The sequence below is a fragment of the Parasteatoda tepidariorum genome, chromosome 7 (genome assembly GCF_043381705.1).
Source record: "Parasteatoda tepidariorum isolate YZ-2023 chromosome 7, CAS_Ptep_4.0, whole genome shotgun sequence".
Lineage (NCBI taxonomy): Eukaryota > Metazoa > Arthropoda > Arachnida > Araneae > Theridiidae > Parasteatoda > Parasteatoda tepidariorum.
In genome coordinates, this window is record NC_092210.1 from 43,556,994 (window position 1) to 43,579,588 (window position 22,595).

The window sequence follows — 22,595 nt, forward strand, 5'->3', positions numbered from 1 at the left end:
GCCTTAAAAAAACAAGTCGTTAACTAGTTCTCATGTGACTTTCAAGGGATCAAAGTTGCATCTAAGTGGCAACAAAGTTTCTCCGTGTCTCTAGCCACAGTAAACTGTCAATATTTTCAATAAATAGTCATGGGGACTTTTATGTGATATCACAAGATAAAATAACATCCAAGTCATATTATGACCTCCTAGGGACGATTTGAAACGGATATCCCTGTGAATGTGACTGTTGTGACCGTTTTTGACTTTTTTATGATGTCACTGTGACAAACTGTGATATGTCTTTAAAATAAAATCATTATACACTGATAGTTTTTGCATGGATTATTATATTCTTTTGACAGCCTATTTTTGTACGGGATGGTTAAAAATAAATCCCCTGCTAATGCATTTACATCTTAATTAGAGAGCGCTAATTAGAAGACCTTATTTATCATTCATATAGATACTTTTAATTGATTGCCTCGTGTTATTATCGTCTAATTATAAAGAGCTTTCGATTAATCTGCAACTACTTTTTTAGACAATAGCTTTTGTGCATCGTATCATTTTTTTTCAAAATTCAAACGCTAAGCCCTTTTTTTTCTTCATCTTTTTAATTTAGTTTTAATTAAAAACAGCGTTATCTTTGAAAATTTTTCCATCAGTGGCGGTAAGAAAGATAAGATTTATAAGAAGTAAAAAAGTAAATAAATCGAACTTTAAAAACCATTTTTTAAACAATATTGCATTAAAAAACTTAATTAATGTAATTGATTAATTACTTTCCCGAGCTCTTTGCTACGATATCACTCTTATTTAAATAAAGATAGTTTTTTATTGTTACATTTCCATCTTTATCTTTCTAAGTGTAGAAGATTTTTTTTTTCTTTCAAGAAAATAATTCCCTTTTAAATAGAAAGAAAAAATATGAATGAATGGTTATATTTAAAATAAATCAATTCTTTAAATAGAATTACAAAGAGTCTCCAATTATAATCAAACTTAATATTTTGATACAGAATGATAATTAAAAAAAAAAAAAATCCTGTAAAAATTTTATGTGATAGAATTTATGTTTTTTTTTAAGAATTCATGTTTTTCGATCAAATTTTTTCGTCAGAGGGCGCTGACAATGGTAAAAAGAAAAAAAAAACATTTGAAAATTACAAGCTTCCTAAAATCTTTTAATGAAAGTAAATCATATTACTCTATTTTTGAAATGTCCAAATACATCATCTGATATTCTTTATTTTTTGCATACATTAAAGAATAACAGCGGGAAAAACTATAGAATACACTTATAGCGCCATCTACCAGAAATTTTTTGCATTATAAGAATGAATTATGAAGATTTTTTTCTTCCTTTTACATGAATTTTTTTCTTTCTAATATGACCATTTTTCTATATATAAATATTTGGAAACTGTCAGTTTAATTTAAGACATACAGTATATGAAAGTTGTTAAAATATTACCGATTACTTAAATATTGCACTGGCGATCTTGCTTTTAAGTTTACTTTTAGTAAAAAACTGACACTTGCTTGAATAGTGGATAAAGAAACTTAGAACGTTTCTTTTGGTTGTGAATTAAGCTCCGATCAATGATTAAACTTTAATGATACGAATCCAATTCAAAGCTACCGATTATGCTAGTCGGAGGAAGAAAAAAACATTTCCTTTATTAGGCAAGTAGCATACACATTATAGCATTTAAGCTATTAAGCTTATTTTACAAGGTCCACAATTTTCAATAACTTCTCGCTGCCATACTTTAGTAGTTCTGCGGAAATTAAATCCTCTTCAGGTGCTTTTCCGTTACGTAACTTTTTAATTGCTTCTTTAACTTCCTCCATCTCTAACGGTTCACAATCACTCTCTGATGTGGCTAATTCACCTTCTGTTTGTCCAATTACTTCATTTCTGTTTAAAAGGCTTTCAAAATGCTCTGCCCACGTTTCCAAAATCTCGTCTTCTTTTCCAACGAAGATTCCATTTTTTCTACTACAAAGTGTGGCTCGTGGTTGGTACCCTCTTCTTAAAGAAGATAATTTCGCATATATTCCACGGATGTCCCCTATCACAGATAGGTCCTCCTCTTCCTGTATCTTTTCTTTTTCCAATGTTTTTTTTTTGGTACGAATTATTCTCTTAGATAGTTTTCTCTTTTCATTGTACACTTTTTGGTTGCTTCTTGTATTGTGGGCAATTAACCGAATCTGAGTTTCACGGAGAGGAAAATCATAAGACCTCCCACGGTTAGCCAGACGGCAAGGGGACTCTAACCCATGATCAATCTACCACTGATGATATTTCACGTCAGCTCTGTGGTCGGTGCCAGCCTGATGCGGAATCCGTGTCTACCAGCCATCGCTGGGATTCGAACCCGGTACATCTAATGGAAGACAAAGTCACTATCCCCTGAGTCATAGCGACTCTTTTATATATATATTTTATTTTATAACCATCATTGAACAGCCGACCCATTTTTGTATTTATGACTACTAATGTTCAACTCCGTAGCCTCGTAATTTTGAACCAATCCAGAAGACAAGGAAAGTGATGGATCAGCACCCCCAGAGATTCCATATGATTTGTTATGGGAACGTGGAAGACTTTGTGACCTTACAGATTTAACGTGCATCAGTCACCATTTACTACACGGGGAGTCCTTGGCCGGCGGGGATCGAACCCATGACCTGTCCACGATGGTCCTAGTGCCATACCAACCAGGCTATCCAGACCCTTTCATATGTATTGTAAAGAAATAAAAAATATTTTTTGAAACACAAGTCAACCCCTGCGATTTATCATGAAATGACTTATCATAGTTTTGCACAGATAGTGTGTTTCCTCTATTTTCGAGTGTAGTACAATGCAGGCACAAGCTAACCATTGAAAATTTTTTTTACTGATTTACTGTAGAATAACCTGTCGTTTATTTTAACCGCCATCACACAAAAGTTTTTTCTATTTCGAATGTAATTATAATGCCCATACTTATCTTAAAAACAATGCAGGTAGAAGCAAACTTTTAAAATTTTATTGTAGAATGAATTACCAATTATTTTACACAGATAATATAAATTCCCCTTCTACTTTCGAGCGTAATTATTACGCGCATTGTTTTAATGGACTTAGTTTATTTTAAAACGTTATCTAATCAATTTCTTATTACAAATTTGTTATATAAGGAAAAAAACGCTGAAACTGAGAATCACTACAGATTTCAGCAAGTTCCTTTAGATTATTTATTGTTAGAAGAAGAAGATGAAATAGAAATTCTGAAATCAGAACAAAAGAATATTTTCTAATCACCATAAAAATATTGCTATAGAAATGCCCGAAATGAAAAATCAGACGCTTAATTGAGCTAAAAGCAAAATCTCGGAATTTCTTTTTTATGTTTTAGATTAAAACTACTATTTTTAGAGACTGTATATTCTTTTAAAGTCACATGACTGGAACATTTTCATTTGAAAGCTGATGACACCCTAATATTATTTGTTATGAAAGTGAAATGTACGTTTTTAATCAAAAAATGAACCAAAGTTTCTAAGTATTTGCAATATGAAAAAAAGCATGTCTTATTTTCCAGCTATTATTAAAATCAAAGATATATATTTGCTTTTCTTATAACTTAATTTTTTTTCATTCATTCATTCAAAAAAAAATGTTTTTTCTTTGTTATCTCGAATTCTCTTTTTCTTCTCCGTAAAAGGAAATAATAATATTTTAAATTTTTTTTTATAGTTTCCATAAAAAAAATATATTTTTTTATCATTGTATTCTAGATTATACAGAAGATAAAGGAAAGTTTCAGTGGAAACGTCTGATGAAAGCTTTTTTTTATACTCCATGAAAAAATTAGTTTTTTCGAAGAAAATTCTGAATATTTTAAACCTATTTTTAAAGGTTATTAACTGATGATAACGTAAAAATACTTTTACATAAATTTGTAAAAATGTTTCAATGTTTGAAATACTTTTACGAAAATTGATGAAATTATTTTCTTAAATCAATTATTTTGTTGTGAAAAGTGCTATTTACTTTAGCTCGACTTACTACACGTATGATCATAAGTTTGACTTTAAACTGTTAATTAGTTAGACTGAATAAATTAGTTTTTTCGAAGAAAATTCGGAATATTTTAAACCTATTTTTAAAGGTTATTAACTGATAATAACGTAAAAATACTTTTACATAAATATGTAAAAATGTTTTAGTGTTTGAAATACTTTTATGAAAATTTATGAAATTATTTTCTTAAATCAATTATTTTGTTGTGAAAAGCGCTATTTACTTTAGCTCGACTTACTACATTTACTACACGTATGATCATAAGTTTGACTTTAAACTGTTAATTAGTTAGATTGAATAAATTAGTTTTTTCGAAGAAAATTTGGAATATTTTAAACCTATTTTTAAAGGTTATTAACTGATAATAACGCAAAAATACTTTTACATAAATATGTAAAAATGTTTCAGTGTTTGAAAGATTTTACGAAAATTGATGAAATTATTCTTTTAAATCAAATTTTTTGTTGTGAAAAGCGCTATTTACTTAGCTTGACTTACTACACTTACTACACTTATGATAATAAGTTTGAACCATATTACGTGCTTTCGGCAACCTCAATTATAATTCAAGGTGTGAAATTGATTTTGAAACAAATTAACGTATTTCATATAAATATATGTATTATTTTCAATGCTTTTTTTGAAATCAAAATAAAGGGATAGCCACAATCGAAAATATAGCTTCAATATTTTTTATAGTAATGGACCTGGAAAGACCCTTAATGTTAATTTGTTAATTTTACCAGTTGATCCGTAATTTAATTAATTCGGCATAATTAATCAATTTGACTTAATGAAATTGAAGCATTTATGTAAAGCTAAAAATTTTTCCTCTTAATTAAAATAAATGTGTAATTCTATGTAAAAAATATTTTTTGTAGTTATTTATTTATTTTTGTCATTCAGATTAATCAATAAACTGAGTTGCAAACTGTAAAAATTTTTGCACAAGAATAAATTATTTAATTACAAATTAGGAAATCTATTTTTGAACGGAATCGATTGGAAATTTCTCGAAAAATGAAATTTAATAAATATTACTTTATTGAAGTTTTATTGTTAAGAAAATTCTAGATCAATTTCAATCAAGTTTTAAATTTGGTTACTGATATAGTTGAAAATAGTAAAAAGGTTTGTGTAGTTCATGATTCAAAAGTGTTTTATCGTTTTTTAATAAATAACAAAAAATAGTAAATGATCGTAAAAAATATTTTTCCTGGAATTATCTTTGGATAAACGAGTTCTAGATTTGTGTGCAAATTCTTCTACATCCCCTGAAATAAATTCTAGAGACATATTCATATTATGGGGCTTAAACTTTTCCCCACATGGTACAAAATTATGGTTTAAAGTACTGGCACTTTGGGTGTATCATCCATGAAATTCATTTTATCGCAAAATCAATTTTTACTGTAAAATATTATAAAATAACTTTTTCAATAATATTTATTTAATGAGTAATTCAGTGATTTTATGGTATTTATTACTGTAAAAATTACGATACATCAGATTTTTTGTATTGCAGCAAGTTCCGGTAAAAATGAATTTTACGGTAAAAAATACCGGCATCCTCAGTGCGGTACTTCTTACCGTAATTTGTTTCGGAATTTTTAACTTTTTTTTTGTTTGTTTACAGTGCAATCTCTTGCCTTAACAATTGGTATCTCGATCATTTTCTAGTTTAAGCTTGCCCCTTCCCCATATTTTAAGGAATAAAATACACCAAAGGAATAAAATACACAAATAAGGAATTCACCAAAAAAGATTTTTTTCCCCAGAGAAAATACGTTTATGCTTCTTGTTCTGCAATTTGAACCATTGTATGCATCTAATAATTAGCATATTTATGGTCTAATTTTCGAACCATTAAAATTACTTCTTATTAATACTTAAAAATTTGACTTTTAGATAAAATGAATTTATATATTTTTACTTTTATATATAACTCGATTAACAGCGCGGAAAAATAAATAAAAATAGTCGAAAATACATCATATCTAAATGTAATTTGTGACTAAATTACTGGAAAAAAAAAGATAAGTGCACTGTAAAATCCTTCTGTCAAATTTACAGTTTAAAGTACTGCACTTTGTACTACACAAGTAGATGCACTTTGGGTGCATCATCCGTAAATTCCATTTTACAGTAAAATATTATATCGTAATTTGTACAGTAATATTTATTTGTGATTCTGTCATTTTGTGGTAATTAGTACTGTAAAAACTACGTTAAATAAATTTTTTCTGTTCCGTAAAATGTTCTGGTATAAAAATGGATTTTACGGTAAAAAGTACCGACACCCTGAGGGCTAGAACTTTTTACATCATGCCTAAAAACTGATTGCGATGTACTGAAAACAAAACACAAAAGATTAAAAATAAATTTCCAAATAAAATAGATAAAGAGCATTTATCACAATCTGTTAAAGAAAACTGACCTACTAAGTCGATATTTTTTTTTATATGTCTGAGTATTTTGCGAAGAACATTCGGAATACAACTAAATTCGAATGAACTGGTAAACTGAAAATGAGAGGAAATCAAGTGGTTGGAATAAAACTTCCGACACATTAAAAAGAACATTTTTTTTAAATTTTAATCGAAATTCCCTTCCAAATCATTTTGCATCAGCGGTGTAGCAATTTTTTATTAAATTCAACTCCCTTTTTTCTTATACATATTAAATTCAAATTTTTTACTTACTCGTTGGTCATTTTTGCATGCGTTAAGTAAATATTAAAAAGACATGAAACAGAAAGTAGAATAAAATACTTTTATTTACATTATTTTATTTACATGTATGTTACAAGTGTAAATATATTAATTAAAATTAAAAGAAATTTTTTTTGAAAAATGACATATTTCTGACATGACATGAAACTATGTACATACAACAGATAACTCTTATGTTTTCCTTATTCAAATTCCAATGCAAAGTTGGTGAACACAGCGCTTTCGAATTATTTGACGACAAATTTATAAATTTATTTTCAAAAAAGCATCATTTAATGAGAAGACAGAAAAGGCTTGGGGAATATTGTGATAAATAATGATTGATGAACCATTTTTTTTTCCTAGGGTCTGCAAACTATTCTTTATTATTAGTTAAAGATATATAGGTACTTTAAAAGCTTCTAGATTTTCCTATCTATACCAGATATCTAACCCTACATGTAAACAAACGTGTTATAACCAAAGACGATCTTCCAAGAAAGTTGAATATAAGATTTATCGACATAGTAATCAAGGACCTTGAGTTTATAAAAGACGATATATGGCTTATGTTATCTTTATTAGTAGAACTTTACAACTTTTCTTTATAAGAATTAAACTAAAATATAAAATGCACTATTTTTTTAAATAATTTTTACGTTTAAAAATAGAAGATGGAATATAAACAAATTATTTTATATTTCAAGCTTAAACATTTCATCAAATATAATGACAAGAAAAAATTCGTTCAAATAATTCAGAAGAAAAAAAATAAGGAGAACCAATACATCGGTCGACAAATTTGGTGAGTAGAGATTTACATGTTAGATTTTCAAAACTTCTTAGAAAAAAACAAATAGCTAACAATAGCGTTAAATCAAAGGAATATTTATTGAGAAGTAAAGAATATTTATTGATTATGCATGGGATATTTATTGTAAATTATTATTTTTGAAAATTTTTGTAATGAAAAAAAATATGATTTTCTTCTCCTTGCTCTTATTTTTCTCTCAGATATATTCTATAGTTGACCCTCCTNTACAAAAGAAATTTCACGAAAACAGTTTTTTTACTAAGCACCTAAATTATATAATAAATTACCATTTCAGTTGCGAAATATCCAAATATATTCTTCTTTTAAGCGTGCTTTATTTCAATTTGTGATGAACATCGACGATTTAGATCTCTATTTTTCACTTTAAAGGAAGGATTTGATTTTTTATACCAGTCTTGTGCCAATCCAAATGAATTTCTTATGTTACCTTTGCTATTTTTTTTATATAGTTTCATGTATTTTTTTTTAAATTTTAGATTTATTGTATTATCTTTCTCTGTCGCCTGGACAGGATTTTCCTCTTGGCGACGAATATATATATATATATATAGATATAGATATATTCCTTGTATTTGTGTGTTTGTTTTTGTTCCCAATAAAGTTTTGCTTGCTTGTTAAAATATTTTTTATAGTTATGGACCTGGAAAGACCCTTAATGTTAATTTGTTAATTTTACCTTTTGGTCCGTAATTTAATTAATTCGCTATAATTAATAAATTTGACTTAATGAAATTGAAGCATTTAAGTAAATCTAAAAATGTTCGCTCTTAATTAAAATAAATGTGTAATTCTGTGTAAAAAATATTTTTTGCAGTTATTTATTTATTTTTGTTATTTACATTAATAATAATCAATAAACTGAGTTGCAAACAGTAAAAATTTTTTTCACAAGTTTAAATTATTTTATTCCAAATGAGGAAATCTATTTTTTTGAACAGAATCGAAAAATTAAATTTAATAAATATTACTTTATTGAAGTTTTATTGTTAAGAAAATTCTAGTTCAATTTCAATCAAGTTTTAAATTTGGTTACTGATATAGTTGAAAATAGTAAAAAAGTTTGTGTACTTCATGATTCAAAAGTGTTTTATCGTTTTTTAATAAATAACAAAAAATAGTAAATGATTGTAAGAAATATTTTTCATGGAATTAACTTTCGATAAACGAGTTTTATATTTGTGCGTTCATTCTTTTACATCCCCTGAAATTAATTCTGGAGACATATTCATATTATGGGGCTTAAACTTTTCACCACATGGCACAAAATTATGGTATAAAGTATTGACACTTAGGGTGTATCATCCGTGAAATTCATTTTACCGTAAAATCAATTTTTACTGTAAAATATTATACCATAACTTTTTCAATAATATTAATTTAATGTGTAATTCAGAGATTTTATGGTATTTATTACTGTAAAAATTACGGTACATCAGATTTTTTGTTTTGTAACAAAATGGTAAAAATGAATTTTACTGCAAAAAAATACCGGCATCCTCAGTGCGGTACATTTCACCGTAATTTGTTTCGGAATTTTTTGTTTGTTTTTGCTTACAGTGCAATCTCTTGCCTTAACAATTGGTACCACATTTTCTAGTTTACGTTTGCCCCTTCCCCATATTTTAAGGAATAAAATACACCAAAGGAATAACTAATACGGAATACGCCAAAAAAGATTTTTTTCCCGGATAAAGTACGTTTATGTGCCTTGTTCTGTAGCTTAAAGCATTGTATGCATCAAGTAATTAGCATATTTAAGATCTCATTCTTAAACCATTAAAATTACTTCTTATCAATACTTAAAAATTTGATTTTTAGATAAAAAGTTATTCTTGTGTCCCATATTTATTTGTGCTACGTATTTTTCTACAATATACAAATGTTTTCACAAATAATAAAAGCATTCATTATTTAAAGTTTTTTTTTTTTTTTTGCTTTTATACATAACTTGATTAACAGAGCAGGAAAATAAATGAAAAGGGTCGAAAGCATATATCCAAATGTAATTTGTGACTAAATTATTGAAAAAAAATGATAACTGCACTGTAAAATCTTTCGTTTAAATTACGGTTTAAAGTTATGGCACTTTGAGGGCATCATCAGTAAATTCCATTTTACAGTAAAATATTATATCGTAATTTGTACAGTAATACTTATTTGTGATTTTGCGGTAATTAGTACTGCAAAAACTACGGTAAATGAATTTTTTTCTGTTACGTAAAATGTTCTAGTAAAAATGGATTTTACGGTAAAAAGTATCGACACCCTGAGTGCTGGAACTTTTTACATCTAAAAACTGATTGCGATGTGCTGAAAACAAAGCACAAAAGATTAAAAATAAATTTATTCCAAACAAAATAGATAAAGAAAATTTATCACTTTGAAATCTGTTAAAGAAAATTGATCTACTAAGTTCGATATTTTTTTATATGTCTAAGTATTTTGAGAAGAACATTCAGAATACCACTAAATTCGAATGAAATTGTAAAAGGAAAGTGAAAGGAAATTAAGTGGTTGGAATGAAACTCCTCCGACACGACACATTAAAAAGAACGTTTTTAAAAAAATTTAATCGAAATTCCCTTCTAATTCAGTTTGCATTCTCGGAGGAGCATTTTTTTTTATTAATTTCAACTCCATTTTTTTCTTATACATATCAAATTTAAATTTTTTACTTACTCGTTGGTCATTCTTGCATGCGTTAATTATGTATTAGAAAGACACGAAACAGAAAGTAGAATAAAATACTTTTATTTACATTATTTTATTTACATGTATGTTACAAGTGTAAATATATTAATTAAAATTAAAAGAAATTTTTTTTGAAAAATGACATATTTCTGACATGACATGAAACTATGTACATACAACAGATAACTCTTATGTTTTCCTTATTCAAATTCCAATGCAAAGTTGGTGAACACAGCGCTTTCGAATTATTTGACGACAAATTTATAAATTTATTTTCAAAAAAGCATCATTTAATGAGAAGACAGAAAAGGCTTGGGGAATATTGTGATAAATAATGATTGATGAACCATTTTTTTTTCCTAGGGTCTGCAAACTATTCTTTATTATTAGTTAAAGATATATAGGTACTTTAAAAGCTTCTAGATTTTCCTATCTATACCAGATATCTAACCCTACATGTAAACAAACGTGTTATAACCAAAGACGATCTTCCAAGAAAGTTGAATATAAGATTTATCGACATAGTAATCAAGGACCTTGAGTTTATAAAAGACGATATATGGCTTATGTTATCTTTATTAGTAGAACTTTACAACTTTTCTTTATAAGAATTAAACTAAAATATAAAATGCACTATTTTTTTAAATAATTTTTACGTTTAAAAATAGAAGATGGAATATAAACAAATTATTTTATATTTCAAGCTTAAACATTTCATCAAATATAATGACAAGAAAAAATTCGTTCAAATAATTCAGAAGAAAAAAAATAAGGAGAACCAATACATCGGTCGACAAATTTGGTGAGTAGAGATTTACATGTTAGATTTTCAAAACTTCTTAGAAAAAAACAAATAGCTAACAATAGCGTTAAATCAAAGGAATATTTATTGAGAAGTAAAGAATATTTATTGATTATGCATGGGATATTTATTGTAAATTATTATTTTTGAAAATTTTTGTAATGAAAAAAAATATGATTTTCTTCTCCTTGCTCTTATTTTTCTCTCAGATATATTCTATAGTTGACCCTCCTATTGAATTTATTTAAGTCTTTTGAAACAGCAATGTCAAATCTTTACATCTTTATACAGCATTTTTTAAAAACTAATAATAGACAATTAATGCATTTTTATATTCGGAATAAGTTTGTGAAGTTGACTTGTGGACTTTGAACCACCGTGGAAAGAGCTTGCTTTTTTTTTTGTCAGCAATTCAAAGCTGTGGAAGTTTGAAAGTCTATCATTATTTCAGAAGCTTTTAAAACCTATCCATTGTTTTCTCAATTGTTTATACATTTAAATCTATTTAAATATCGTTTCGAAAAACTAGTTAATAATTGTACATCGAATTTTTAACAAAAATATTGCTTTCAAAAATTCTTAAAGTAAAACTTAGATGATCACAAAAGCTTAGAATACTACACTCTCTAAAAAAAAATTTTTACAACTAGTTAAAAAATATTCAAAGGAACAAAGGCATTGTAATGATAATTATTAAAGATAAAATCCATCGTTAATATAGCTCAATAGTTAATTATTTATTGTAAGGATTTTTTTATATATGAAATACTGTTAAAATTCAGCATTAGTACTACAATGCAACATTAAAGTAATGTTTATTTTATACTATTTATAGAAAAATGTTTACTTCATATGCAAGTGTAAATGTTAATGTTTACTTTATATAAATTCGTGACNTAGTTAAAAAATATTCAAAAGAACAAAGGCATTGTAATGATAATTATTAAAGATAAAATCCATTGTTAATATAGCGCAATAGTTAACTATTTATTGTAATGATTTTTTTACATATGAAATACTGTTAAAATTTAGCATTAGTACTACAATGCAACATTAAAGTAATGTTTATTTTATACTATTTATAGAAAAATGTTTACTTCATATGCAAGTGTAAATGTTAATGTTTACTTTATATAAATTCGTGACTAAGTGTAAACAATAACAAGCTTCCTCAAACCGAAAGAAAGAAATATAGAAAACTTCCGGCGTATACCTCCGTTTTAATTATATTTACGAGGCGGTTATGTGTACAAGTTTGGTATTCTAGGAAGCATTGTAATTGTAATTTGTGTTCAAATTTACCTATAATTTTACCTTTTATAAGAGTTTACCGTAATTTTTGAATTCAAGAAGATCGTGGGTCATAAATAAATTTGAAAAATTTAATTTCGCGACATGAGTAAGGTTTGCCATATTTTAAGTTACATCCCCTATTCGGCTGTTATTTTTGGAAAGCATCACAGCATGTCTACCGAGACTTTCGACCATTTGTGGTTTGCTTCGCTGAAAGTTAAATTGAAAGAATGTGTTACATTGTAAACACAACTAGTGTAATATTATTAGATAGCGAGCTTTTTCAAGTTAAAGAGTAAAAATAAATCGGAAGAGTTGTAACCCGGACGTCTTACGACGATATTTAACCCCTAGCGCCATTTGTGCTTTATACGGTTAATTAACTATCCATATAGTATGTATAGCATGTACGGAATTTACATCTATAATCTTGTTATTTTAATAATATGTTATAAAACATGAGTTAATTGCTGTTTCTCAGGTTGGAAATTTTAACGTTCAATTTTACGTTTCATAATTCAAAACATTTACCATTTTAGAAAATATTGCGATTTTGGAAGTTTCGTTCCTAACCGGTAAGGAAATTTCGTTGCTGTCAAACAATCAAACTGATCAGACAATTATTATTTTTATCAGCAAGGTTGAAAAAGGTGAGAGATAGATATAAAAAGATTTGACTATGACTGGGAGCAATAATCATTCTTTTTCTTTTTATCATTCACTGTCAAAAGAATGATTGTTCGCGTACACATTTTTATGCTTTACTGCATCACAATATTCTTTCCATTCTTATCACAAATAGTATGCGTGCTATTTACATAATATCAACATTTATCATTTACATATTCATGTCTAAATTGATCATCAATAACTTAAAATATAAATATCAACAACCTTCAAGTGTTGTTAGAACTTTGATTCTGGTACATGGCGTGAATACAAGGTTGAGAACCAGTGTTTAGAAGCTCTACTTGAGAATCACAGTCACAGTGAACATGCACAGATGACAAATGTTCGGTGGCATGTTTTAAGCAGCACTGTTCTTGTTGCTGTTCTAATGCCCCATATTGTTCCAAATAAAACCTGTTGCTGCGCTTGAGGACGACAGTCGCTATAATGCCTATAATGATTAAGCTTATGATACCCAAAACGAGAACAGATATGTAAATTGGACTGATTATGTGAGGTAGAGAAGATGATCTGGTTTTGGGTTTCAGTGGGATGTGGAGGATGGGTGGAATTTCGCTGGAATATGAATGCTGATTGGATGACGGAGATTCGACGTCATTCTTAATAGGCAGACCATTTCCAATTTGAGAAACTTCATTTGTATCTGTAATGATAAAATATACATTAATTTAAATCCACTTTAATACACTATTATTTAAAACACTCACGTTTAAATACGTTTTTAATTAACTCAAAATTAGAAATGTAAGCGTTTACACAAAAGGTCTGTCTATTATTTGTTTTCAATTACAAGCTATAGTATATTTTTCTTAAACTGTTTGTTGTTCCTTTTCAAATTTCGAATTGTTCATTGTTCAGTGATAATTGTTGTTTGTTCTTACTGTTACTTTGTGTTGCCGTGGTTTGCCCTCATTAAATTGATTAATTTTCAACGGAAGCCATATGTAACACACAAATTTTTCTTATATTTTGATTTATCATATTTTATATTTTAAAACGTGATGACTACTGAAGTAAAAATTGAAAAAGAAAATGAGAATAATAAGCTAAATAAAAGTCCTTTGACAATTAGTGTTAGCCTCACTCAAAGCAAAGGCCGAACAGAAGTATCAGATCACTGTAATTTTTTATATCTTATAAATTTTATATTTTTATGCTTAATATCTGAGCCAAACGTTTATTTATAAGTCGAAAAAAGCTTTTGAAATTTTTATCACGAGCCCGAGCCTTAAACCTTTTTTTTTTTTAATAAGCGAGCTCGAGCTGACCCGGTCTCAGCTCTAATTCTGTCTACGGCTCACTTGTGGGCTGAAACTCATGGATTTTGAACTCCTGAGAGTGCGATGATTATTACAATGAAACAAATGCCTATAAAATTGTAGACAATACTTTTAAGTTTAGTGAAAGGTATACTTAATAAAAAGGTATATAATATTAACTGGCGTGTGTATTTTTATTTATTTATGTATTTTTTTTTTTTACTTTTTAAGTGAGCTTATAAATTTATTTCATTTATAGTTAAGTTTCTCAGCTATCACATAAATAGTTGAATGCAGGGAGACGTAAAATATCCTCAGTGACTGACAGATAGTGCGTTAGAGACCCATTGCCGTCAGGCTAACCGTGGGAGGTTTTCGTGGTATTCTTCTCCATGTAACGTAAATGCGGGTTAGTTCCATCAAAATGTCTTTCATGAAAACGAATTTCTCCCGATGCTTGATCCAGCAGTTTCCTTGTCCTCTAGATTGTATTCAAAATAACAAGGCTATGGAGTTGAATATTAGTAGTTGTAAATTCAAAATTAGATCAACTGTTCAACGACGATTATGAAATATAAAATTATAAAATATAAAATTATAAAATATGAAATTATAAAATATAAAATTATAAAATATGAAATTATAAAATATAAAATTATAAAATACAAAATTATAAAATATAAAATTACAAAATATAAAATTATAAAATATAAAATTATAAAATTATAAAACATAAAATTGTAAAATATAAAACTATAAAATATGCTTTGTCAATGATATTTACCTAATACTTGTTCTTCAGATATTGCTGCAGTTGAATTTTCTCGATTTTGATTTTCAAACCATGGAGGTGGTGTTGGTACAACATCCCTGTTGCACAAATTGCTGTTGCAGCAGAGAAGGAGAGGCCAAGTTCCCCTAGCAACTGCTGGCCTTCTGTTTTCACACAAGAGTGGAGTTTTACTTTGTATACAGCCCCTCACTACGGGATAACTGCCGTCGTGCCTGTCAAGATACTGGCTAAAACAGACACCAGTGGTGTTGCAGTGTTCCATGTGATGTTCCATACAATGTGTTGTGGTGCACTCGCATGTTATGCTCCCTCCTATGGGTAAAAAAAAAAGAAGTATATATGCATTGTTTTTAGCAAGCGGACTCATAAGTTGTATTGAAATAATAAAATTAATGCATAGGCGTTTTCAGAATGAGTGCTATTTTTCGTTATTTAATTCGACAGCGTAGTTTATTCCCTAACTCCCTAACGACCACCCTTAATATATATTTTTAGTAAAAAAATTAAATAAAAAGCTGAGGAAAAGAACTTTGTAAGATAAAGTAAAATAAAAACGAAATAAAAAAATCTTGTAGAAATACAACCATTAATTTTAATTTCAAATTTTTTTTTGGCGTGTTTCGTCATATTTAAGCAAATTAAAAGAAACTGCTCACAATTTTGAAACTTATTTATCCAAGGAATAATTTTTTTACAAGTTTATTTTTTATGTAATTTAGTAATGGTCCAAAAAATTTTGAATTGTAACAAGGAACAAAATTTTTTATTTCATTCAGAATTGCCATAATATAACATTTGAAAGGAATCGCTCGAATTAGTTTCATAGAGATAACATTTCTAATAAGTTAAAATTTCCAAGCCTTAGTTTAAAAATTTTAACATTACTATCTATATTTCTTAACGATTCATTTAAATTTTGTCATTTAATATTTCAGATTTTAAAATGACTTAATTATATAATTCCCAAGCTTTTGATGGTTCATTAAACCTTATAGTAAAAGAATACATAATTTATTTTTCTTATATGAATCTAACCATAGATAAACGGATTTTATAATTGTGAGTAAAGAAGCTTTCAATTCGCTCGAATACTTTAAGGAATACAGGACGATTCTAGAAGGGACACTAGAAATTAAAATTTTTAATCGGTTACTATATGAATAAGAATAAAATTATTACTACGTATTGACGTTTGGTATTAAGACAAATCAGGAGTAGATACGTGTTAACGAAATGTTTTAAATTAGTTTATTAATTAATTTATTAATTAACTTATTAATTTATTAATTTATTTATTAATTTATTAATTAACTCACTAATTAATTAATTAATTAATTTCTTATTAATTAATCTCATCTAACAAGTGCACGACGATACCTTGAAATCGCTCTGCAGCTTAATACGTAAAAAATGAAGTTAACATAAGGCAGATCAAACTTTCGACTGCTATCCTGAAAACAATCTGTAGAATGTTTTTAAGATATCGGCTATCCCTTGTATTTTGAGGGTCAAGAATCAAAATCTGACGAAAAATGTTTATTCAGAGAAAGTATGTTTTTTGTGTTTGATTGCGTAACTTGAAATATCGTCTGCCCAAATAATTGACATACTTTTACTGTTAAAATTGCATTTTAGTGCATGGCAACAAATCATTAAAAGCTACTATTTAGTTAAAAAAATAATTCTGAATAAGTTTTTATTCCATTTCCTTATTTACTGTTCGTCGTGTTATGGATAAAAAATGATTGCCAAAGGAACACTTTTTTTATGAATTTCCTTCCAAATAAGAAAAAAAAAATTCTTCCTCATTCAATAGCAAAAGATAAAAAATTATTTTCAGAAATTTTAGCCTTTTGTTACTCTTTGAAAAATAATTATAAAAAAAGTAAGAAAAAAGTGTTCGGCAAATGAAACCAGACACCCATTTTTAACTTTCCAAACATATAATAAAATAAACCACTTTCAAAAACAAATAATATTCGATCCAAAACTTTCTTTTTTCAGTTTTATGAATATGAATAGTAAAAATTTCATTAAAAAAAAAAGAAGAAGAAGAAAAGAATGAACTGCGCGCTTAATTGAGCAGACGATAGTGAAAGAACACTAACCTTCGATCGATGTACTTATACGAAAGTTTTTACTAACCACTTTCTACATTGAATTCTTTGCTAATGAACTTAATAAACGGTGGAACTACTTCATTTTCGTTTTCAGTAGCTACTGTTTTTTTCATACCTTGCAAGTTTATGTTTTTTTTCTTCTTTTTATTATTTTTTTCACAAATTTGACGCATAAGAAAAAGCCAGAGGGCTAGCTCATTAGTAAAAAGACTAAATGCATGCCTTTTGTTCACTTCAGTTTGTTATAATGTTTGTGGTCGATAATCTCAAGAAAGTCGTGAAAAAAAATTAGCGTTCTTTAATATTCTTGTACAAGGTTTATAAAAGGCTGAAGTAAAATGAAAAAAAAAAAGAAACTTGAGTGTTTACTTTTATTCTGATAAGTTTTAATCGAATTAAAAGATAAGTGTTAAGAAGATTATAAATAAGTCAACTTAAAAAAAACAACAACAGGAAAGCTTGAAGAAAGGAAGATAATTAATTAGAGCAGGCAACAAAAATCCTTGGGTCGTGAAAATAGTTTGTGTCTAGCTCAATAATTATGTGGGAAACATTAAAAATTACTCTATATTCCGTAATTTAGAGTTGTAAAATAGTCAAGGGGCAAATTTTCGCAACTTTTGTAAAGTTCATCTAAAATCTAATATAATCTAATAAAATCTAATATAATAATAATCTAATAAAATCTAATATAATAATAATCGAATAAAATCTAATATAATAATAATCTAATAAAATCTAATATAATTATAATCTAATAAAATCTAATATAATAATAATCTAATAAAATCTAATATAATATAATCTAATATTTCGTAAAGTTTTAACTAAATTTTTCGAAATGCTATGAATTACACAAAATGTTTGTCTGGCTTTTAATCTCTCATTTGCCTTTAACAGCAATTAGTATGTTTTTGAAGTATTAAAAAAAATGATAAAATTGATGATAAATGATGAAATTGATAAAAGTTTTAGGAGAATAAACCAAAAAAATATATTAAAAATAAAAATTAAAATAAAAAAGAAAAAGAAAAAGGAAAATAAATGGAAAAAATAGTTTAGAGATAATCCTTATCCTGTCCTTCAGTTTAATTAACGTTTAGTTTTAATTAACGTTAAAATAATAAGTTTAATATTTTAATGGTGGCAAATAAATATTTGATGCTCAACGAAGCATAAAGTAGAATAATTCAACACTGTATAAAATTTTGTATTAAAACTCTGTTCATTTGAAATAAAAATTAATATTACGAAAAATAGAATGAAGCAATATATTTGGCCTTTTTATATTCTTTTTTTAAATTATTATTTATGCTATGTCAAGTACTTCAATGCATATTTTTTCCCTTGTGTTCCCACGAAATTTTCAAAATTTCCCGACATTTTTTCCCATCATACTTTTCTAATCTTATAACCATAACATAATTATTTACAGAGACTTTAAATGAATTACAAAAAATAATAATTGTCATCGCATTCGACATAAATTTTTTCTTTATGATAATTATCAATTTTACGACACACAATGATTTGTTGATTAGACTATGCGTTAAGAGAAATAATAACATATATGTTTAAAATGTAGAAAACATAATAAGAAAATAATATTAGAATTCGTAATCTTTTTATTTTTAGTTTATAGACATTTCAAGTTAATTGCATTTAATTTCAGTAAACATTATATCATGCTTGTAGAAAGGTAAGTGTTGGCACCTTGGCGAATTTGAGTAACGCCATTCGCGAAAACACTTTCGCCATTCACATTGTTCGTTATTGGATTCTATCGTGAATAGCAACCATTTATTATATTTTTGGTATACATTTATTTCTTAAGTAATGTTTCGTTTCTTTGGAATATATAATTGTTGACCTATGTATTCGAAATATAATTTGTTACTTTTTAATGCTAATTGTTTGTTATTTGCTTATTACAATTAATTGTTATTTGTTTATTAAATTCGTTGTTCGTCATGATTAGCATTTTAAACATACTAATTCGCATCCGTCGCACAATGAGACCTTACAGCAAGAATAAAAGTCTCTGCATGGATGTTGCAACGAATATTTACTCAATCAGTACTCAATGTTGCTATTAGATTTGTATTAAACCAGAGCTTTAATTAGAGAATTATAGTGAATCAGATTAATTGAGCTATTAGTTGATTCACAATAATGATCAATTTTCTCATTAGTCTTCTGTGTTTCTATCAAGCATTCAAAATACAGCTGTATAACCTAACATTGAAATTTGTTTAGAAACAGAACAAACATTTATACAAAGCTAAACAGAAATGAAGAGTATAATCAATTAGGTTTATTTAAGCCTTTGGGGTAACTTTGACCATTCTCTAAAAATAGTTCCGACAGTAAAAAGTCATTTACTCGTTGGCCTCTTTAGAGCAAGCAAGAGACTTTCTCGTATGCAATAAAGTCAAATAAGTCTTGCTATCTCCACTTATGTCTATATATTTTTATGATTATAATAAGAAATAGTTCTTTGCGATATTGTGACATTATTGAAACTAATCATGTCAATTATTACAATTTAATCCTAAGAAAATGTAACGGAATCTTTTGGGCAATCTTATTTTCCCTAGAATGAACTTTAATGAGTAATTTAGGAAGATATTTTTTTCCCTAAAATTTGTATGTATTATTTTGATTGCCACTTTAAGATCAGTAATTAATCTTGATTAACTACAACAAAATTCCCGGCTTAGTCTGTTTGCTATATTAACCCTACTTAGAGGGTTACATTTTGCGATCGGATGAACAAGATCAAAGTTAATCAAATAAGTGCTAAATTTGCATCCCGCGCAAATTATTATGTGAGACAACTTTTCGCAGTAAGTCATTAGCAGTCTTTTTTAAATAAATATTGCTGCAAAAATTATATGTCACTTTTAGTGATCGTAATTACTCTCAAACTAAGTTAGATAATATAAAGAAGGCTTGCTTGCTTTAATGATCTTAATTGCTGTTGCGTAACCTCGAACTGAGAATTATATATCTCGTTTGCCATTCTATCGTTAATCATTGTCAAAATGTACTCCCCGAGTCACTGACTTGCAACTTTCATGCTGCCATCTTACGGTCAAATTTGTAACTAAGACACAACAATTAAACTCATATAAAAAAACTAAACAATGATTAAAATAGTAACAAACGTTTCAAAATTTGTTTAAAAATGCTTACAATTATTTTACTTATAAATAATTTCACAGAATTTTATACAATTAATTAGATTAGGGTGTAGAACTTTCTAATGCAAGATGATAAAAATATATTTTAACAAAAAAATAAAATCAGAAATGTTTCATAATCAGTGAAAATCTTGAATATGTTGTGCAGTTTTATAGGGAGCAATTAAAATTGGAAGGCATATATTAAACATTTTCTTGTAGGAAAGAAACTTAACAAAGTAACAAGATAACAAAGTAAAAGATTAAATAAAATTCTCTAACACCGTCATTTTCACTCATCAAAATTATCTTAAAGATCCTACACGTTTATCTAAAAATATAAATATTAAACTTGCTATTATTTTTTTCTTATTTATTTAACTTTTGAATTCGAAAATTCTGCGAGCAAGAAAAGAAAAAAATTAATCATAAGAAAATATTAGAATAAATGTCTCTAATTACAAGAAATATAGATAGATGGCAGCACTACGAATCGCGCATCATGACCTATTCAAAAATATTAAGAAAAAAATAGAGGAGTAATTTCTCCATAGAAAATGAAATTAATTTCACAAAAATATTTTTCTTATTAATAGAAGTGAATAAAATATGATTTTTTTATTTGTTGTTTTAAAATACTAAACAGTATGCTACAGGTATTCCAAATATAAAAATAATGATATTATATGAGAATTGAACATATGATTTTAAGTAAATAAATAAATATAAAACAAAATTAAATGATAGTCGGCAGCCAAATTTATTCGAAATTCGAATTAATTTTCAAAATAAATAAACTATAACAGCTTAAAAAATTAATTGAAATGTATGCATCGAACTGTATATTATAGAGATATTCGTTAACTCAGAATCGTTCAACTCCGGTTATAATAAATAAAATTAAATAAATCATTATAAAGTAAATTATTATTTAAAGATGCTAAGTTTAATCCCGTCTTCTGCTTCTGCTAAGTAAAGTGGGTGATAACTGAAATTTTGAATTAGAAGGTGGCAGTAGTCGGACGCCACTGTAATACAGCAACAATCAAAACAAATATTTAAAGAAAGTTTTTCGTCTAGCCATAATTTTCGAAGGTGTCATGACTAATTTTAGGTATTATAAATCTCAAGAAGAAATCAATGATTATTTTACTCTCCAATGATGTATTATCTCTTTATTTCTAAAAATTTCGTAGCTGCCACCAGAAAGAAAAAGAGGAGAGGATTAATTTTATTCACAGATAGTTTTTATTTTTATTTATTCATTCATTCATTCATTTATTTATTTATTATTATTTTTTTGTTGTTGAATTAATTGATTTTTTTAGGAGTTGAAATTCTGAAAATGTGCTTTGTTTCATCTAATGATATTAAGTCACCAATAAAGGCAAAGAATAATATTAAAAAGTAAAAGTAACTAGTTGATGTTAACAAATTTTCTGTCGAAAAATTAAATAACGTTACTTAACAAATAATGTGCAATTTCCATGGCTGTTGTTTGTTCATGACAATCACTTGCACCAATGCTATCTATGCTGATTATGAAAATAGCGCAGTTATTAATATAAAACAGCAGTCTTGTGAAAATGAAAAGCGTTTATGTTCGAATACTTTAATAGTTAAATATTTATTCCAACGCTGCGTTATTTGGGCTCGGGAAATTTACAATAACTCCGAAACATTAATTGATTATAATGTTTTTCTTCAGAAAGGAGAAATCTTTTTACAAAGTTTAAAAATATCTTTAAATATTAAGCAATTTGTCAAATAACACCTAATAGAAGGGAGAAGGCCTCTTCACAGGTCATCGCAAACAAGAATTTAGATTATTTCGCAGTGTGAAAGTAGTGGTATCTTTCGTATTTTCCTTCCACTGGGAAATTTATTAACCCAAACGTAGGGACATGTGTCTTATTAATCTTCCAATGCATAAATTAAGTTAATTACGTCACACTACTAAATTGATCCTTGCAGAGGCCTTCCCTCCTCTAGTGTAGCTCTAGAGCCCTAATAATTCTTATAGCAAGATATTATTGTTTAAAATTATATATTTGCATTAAATGTAAGGTACATAAACAGTGACTTATTTATTTTCTTTGGCAAAATTTGTGCATGATTGCGTAGCTGTAATTCACACAGATTTATTGATTTTTTACACT

The 22,595-nt window shown here is 27.3% G+C and overlaps 1 protein-coding gene across 1 annotated transcript in view; it reads right to left on the reverse strand.

Moving 5' to 3' along the window:
* Positions 1 to 10,341: 10,341 nt before the first annotated feature.
* The window catches only part of LOC107452295 (uncharacterized), a 47,291-nt gene continuing 35,037 nt past the window's right edge, over positions 10,342 to 22,595 (reverse strand). Inside the window, exons 2-4 of the mRNA XM_016068662.3 lie at positions 15,126 to 15,446; positions 11,996 to 13,725; positions 10,342 to 11,745 (exon numbers count right to left, since the gene is read on the reverse strand). Coding sequence (XP_015924148.1) covers positions 13,289 to 13,725; positions 15,126 to 15,446 — 758 coding nt within the window. The 3' untranslated portion in view covers positions 10,342 to 11,745; positions 11,996 to 13,288. The remainder of the gene's footprint in view (positions 11,746 to 11,995; positions 13,726 to 15,125; positions 15,447 to 22,595) is intronic.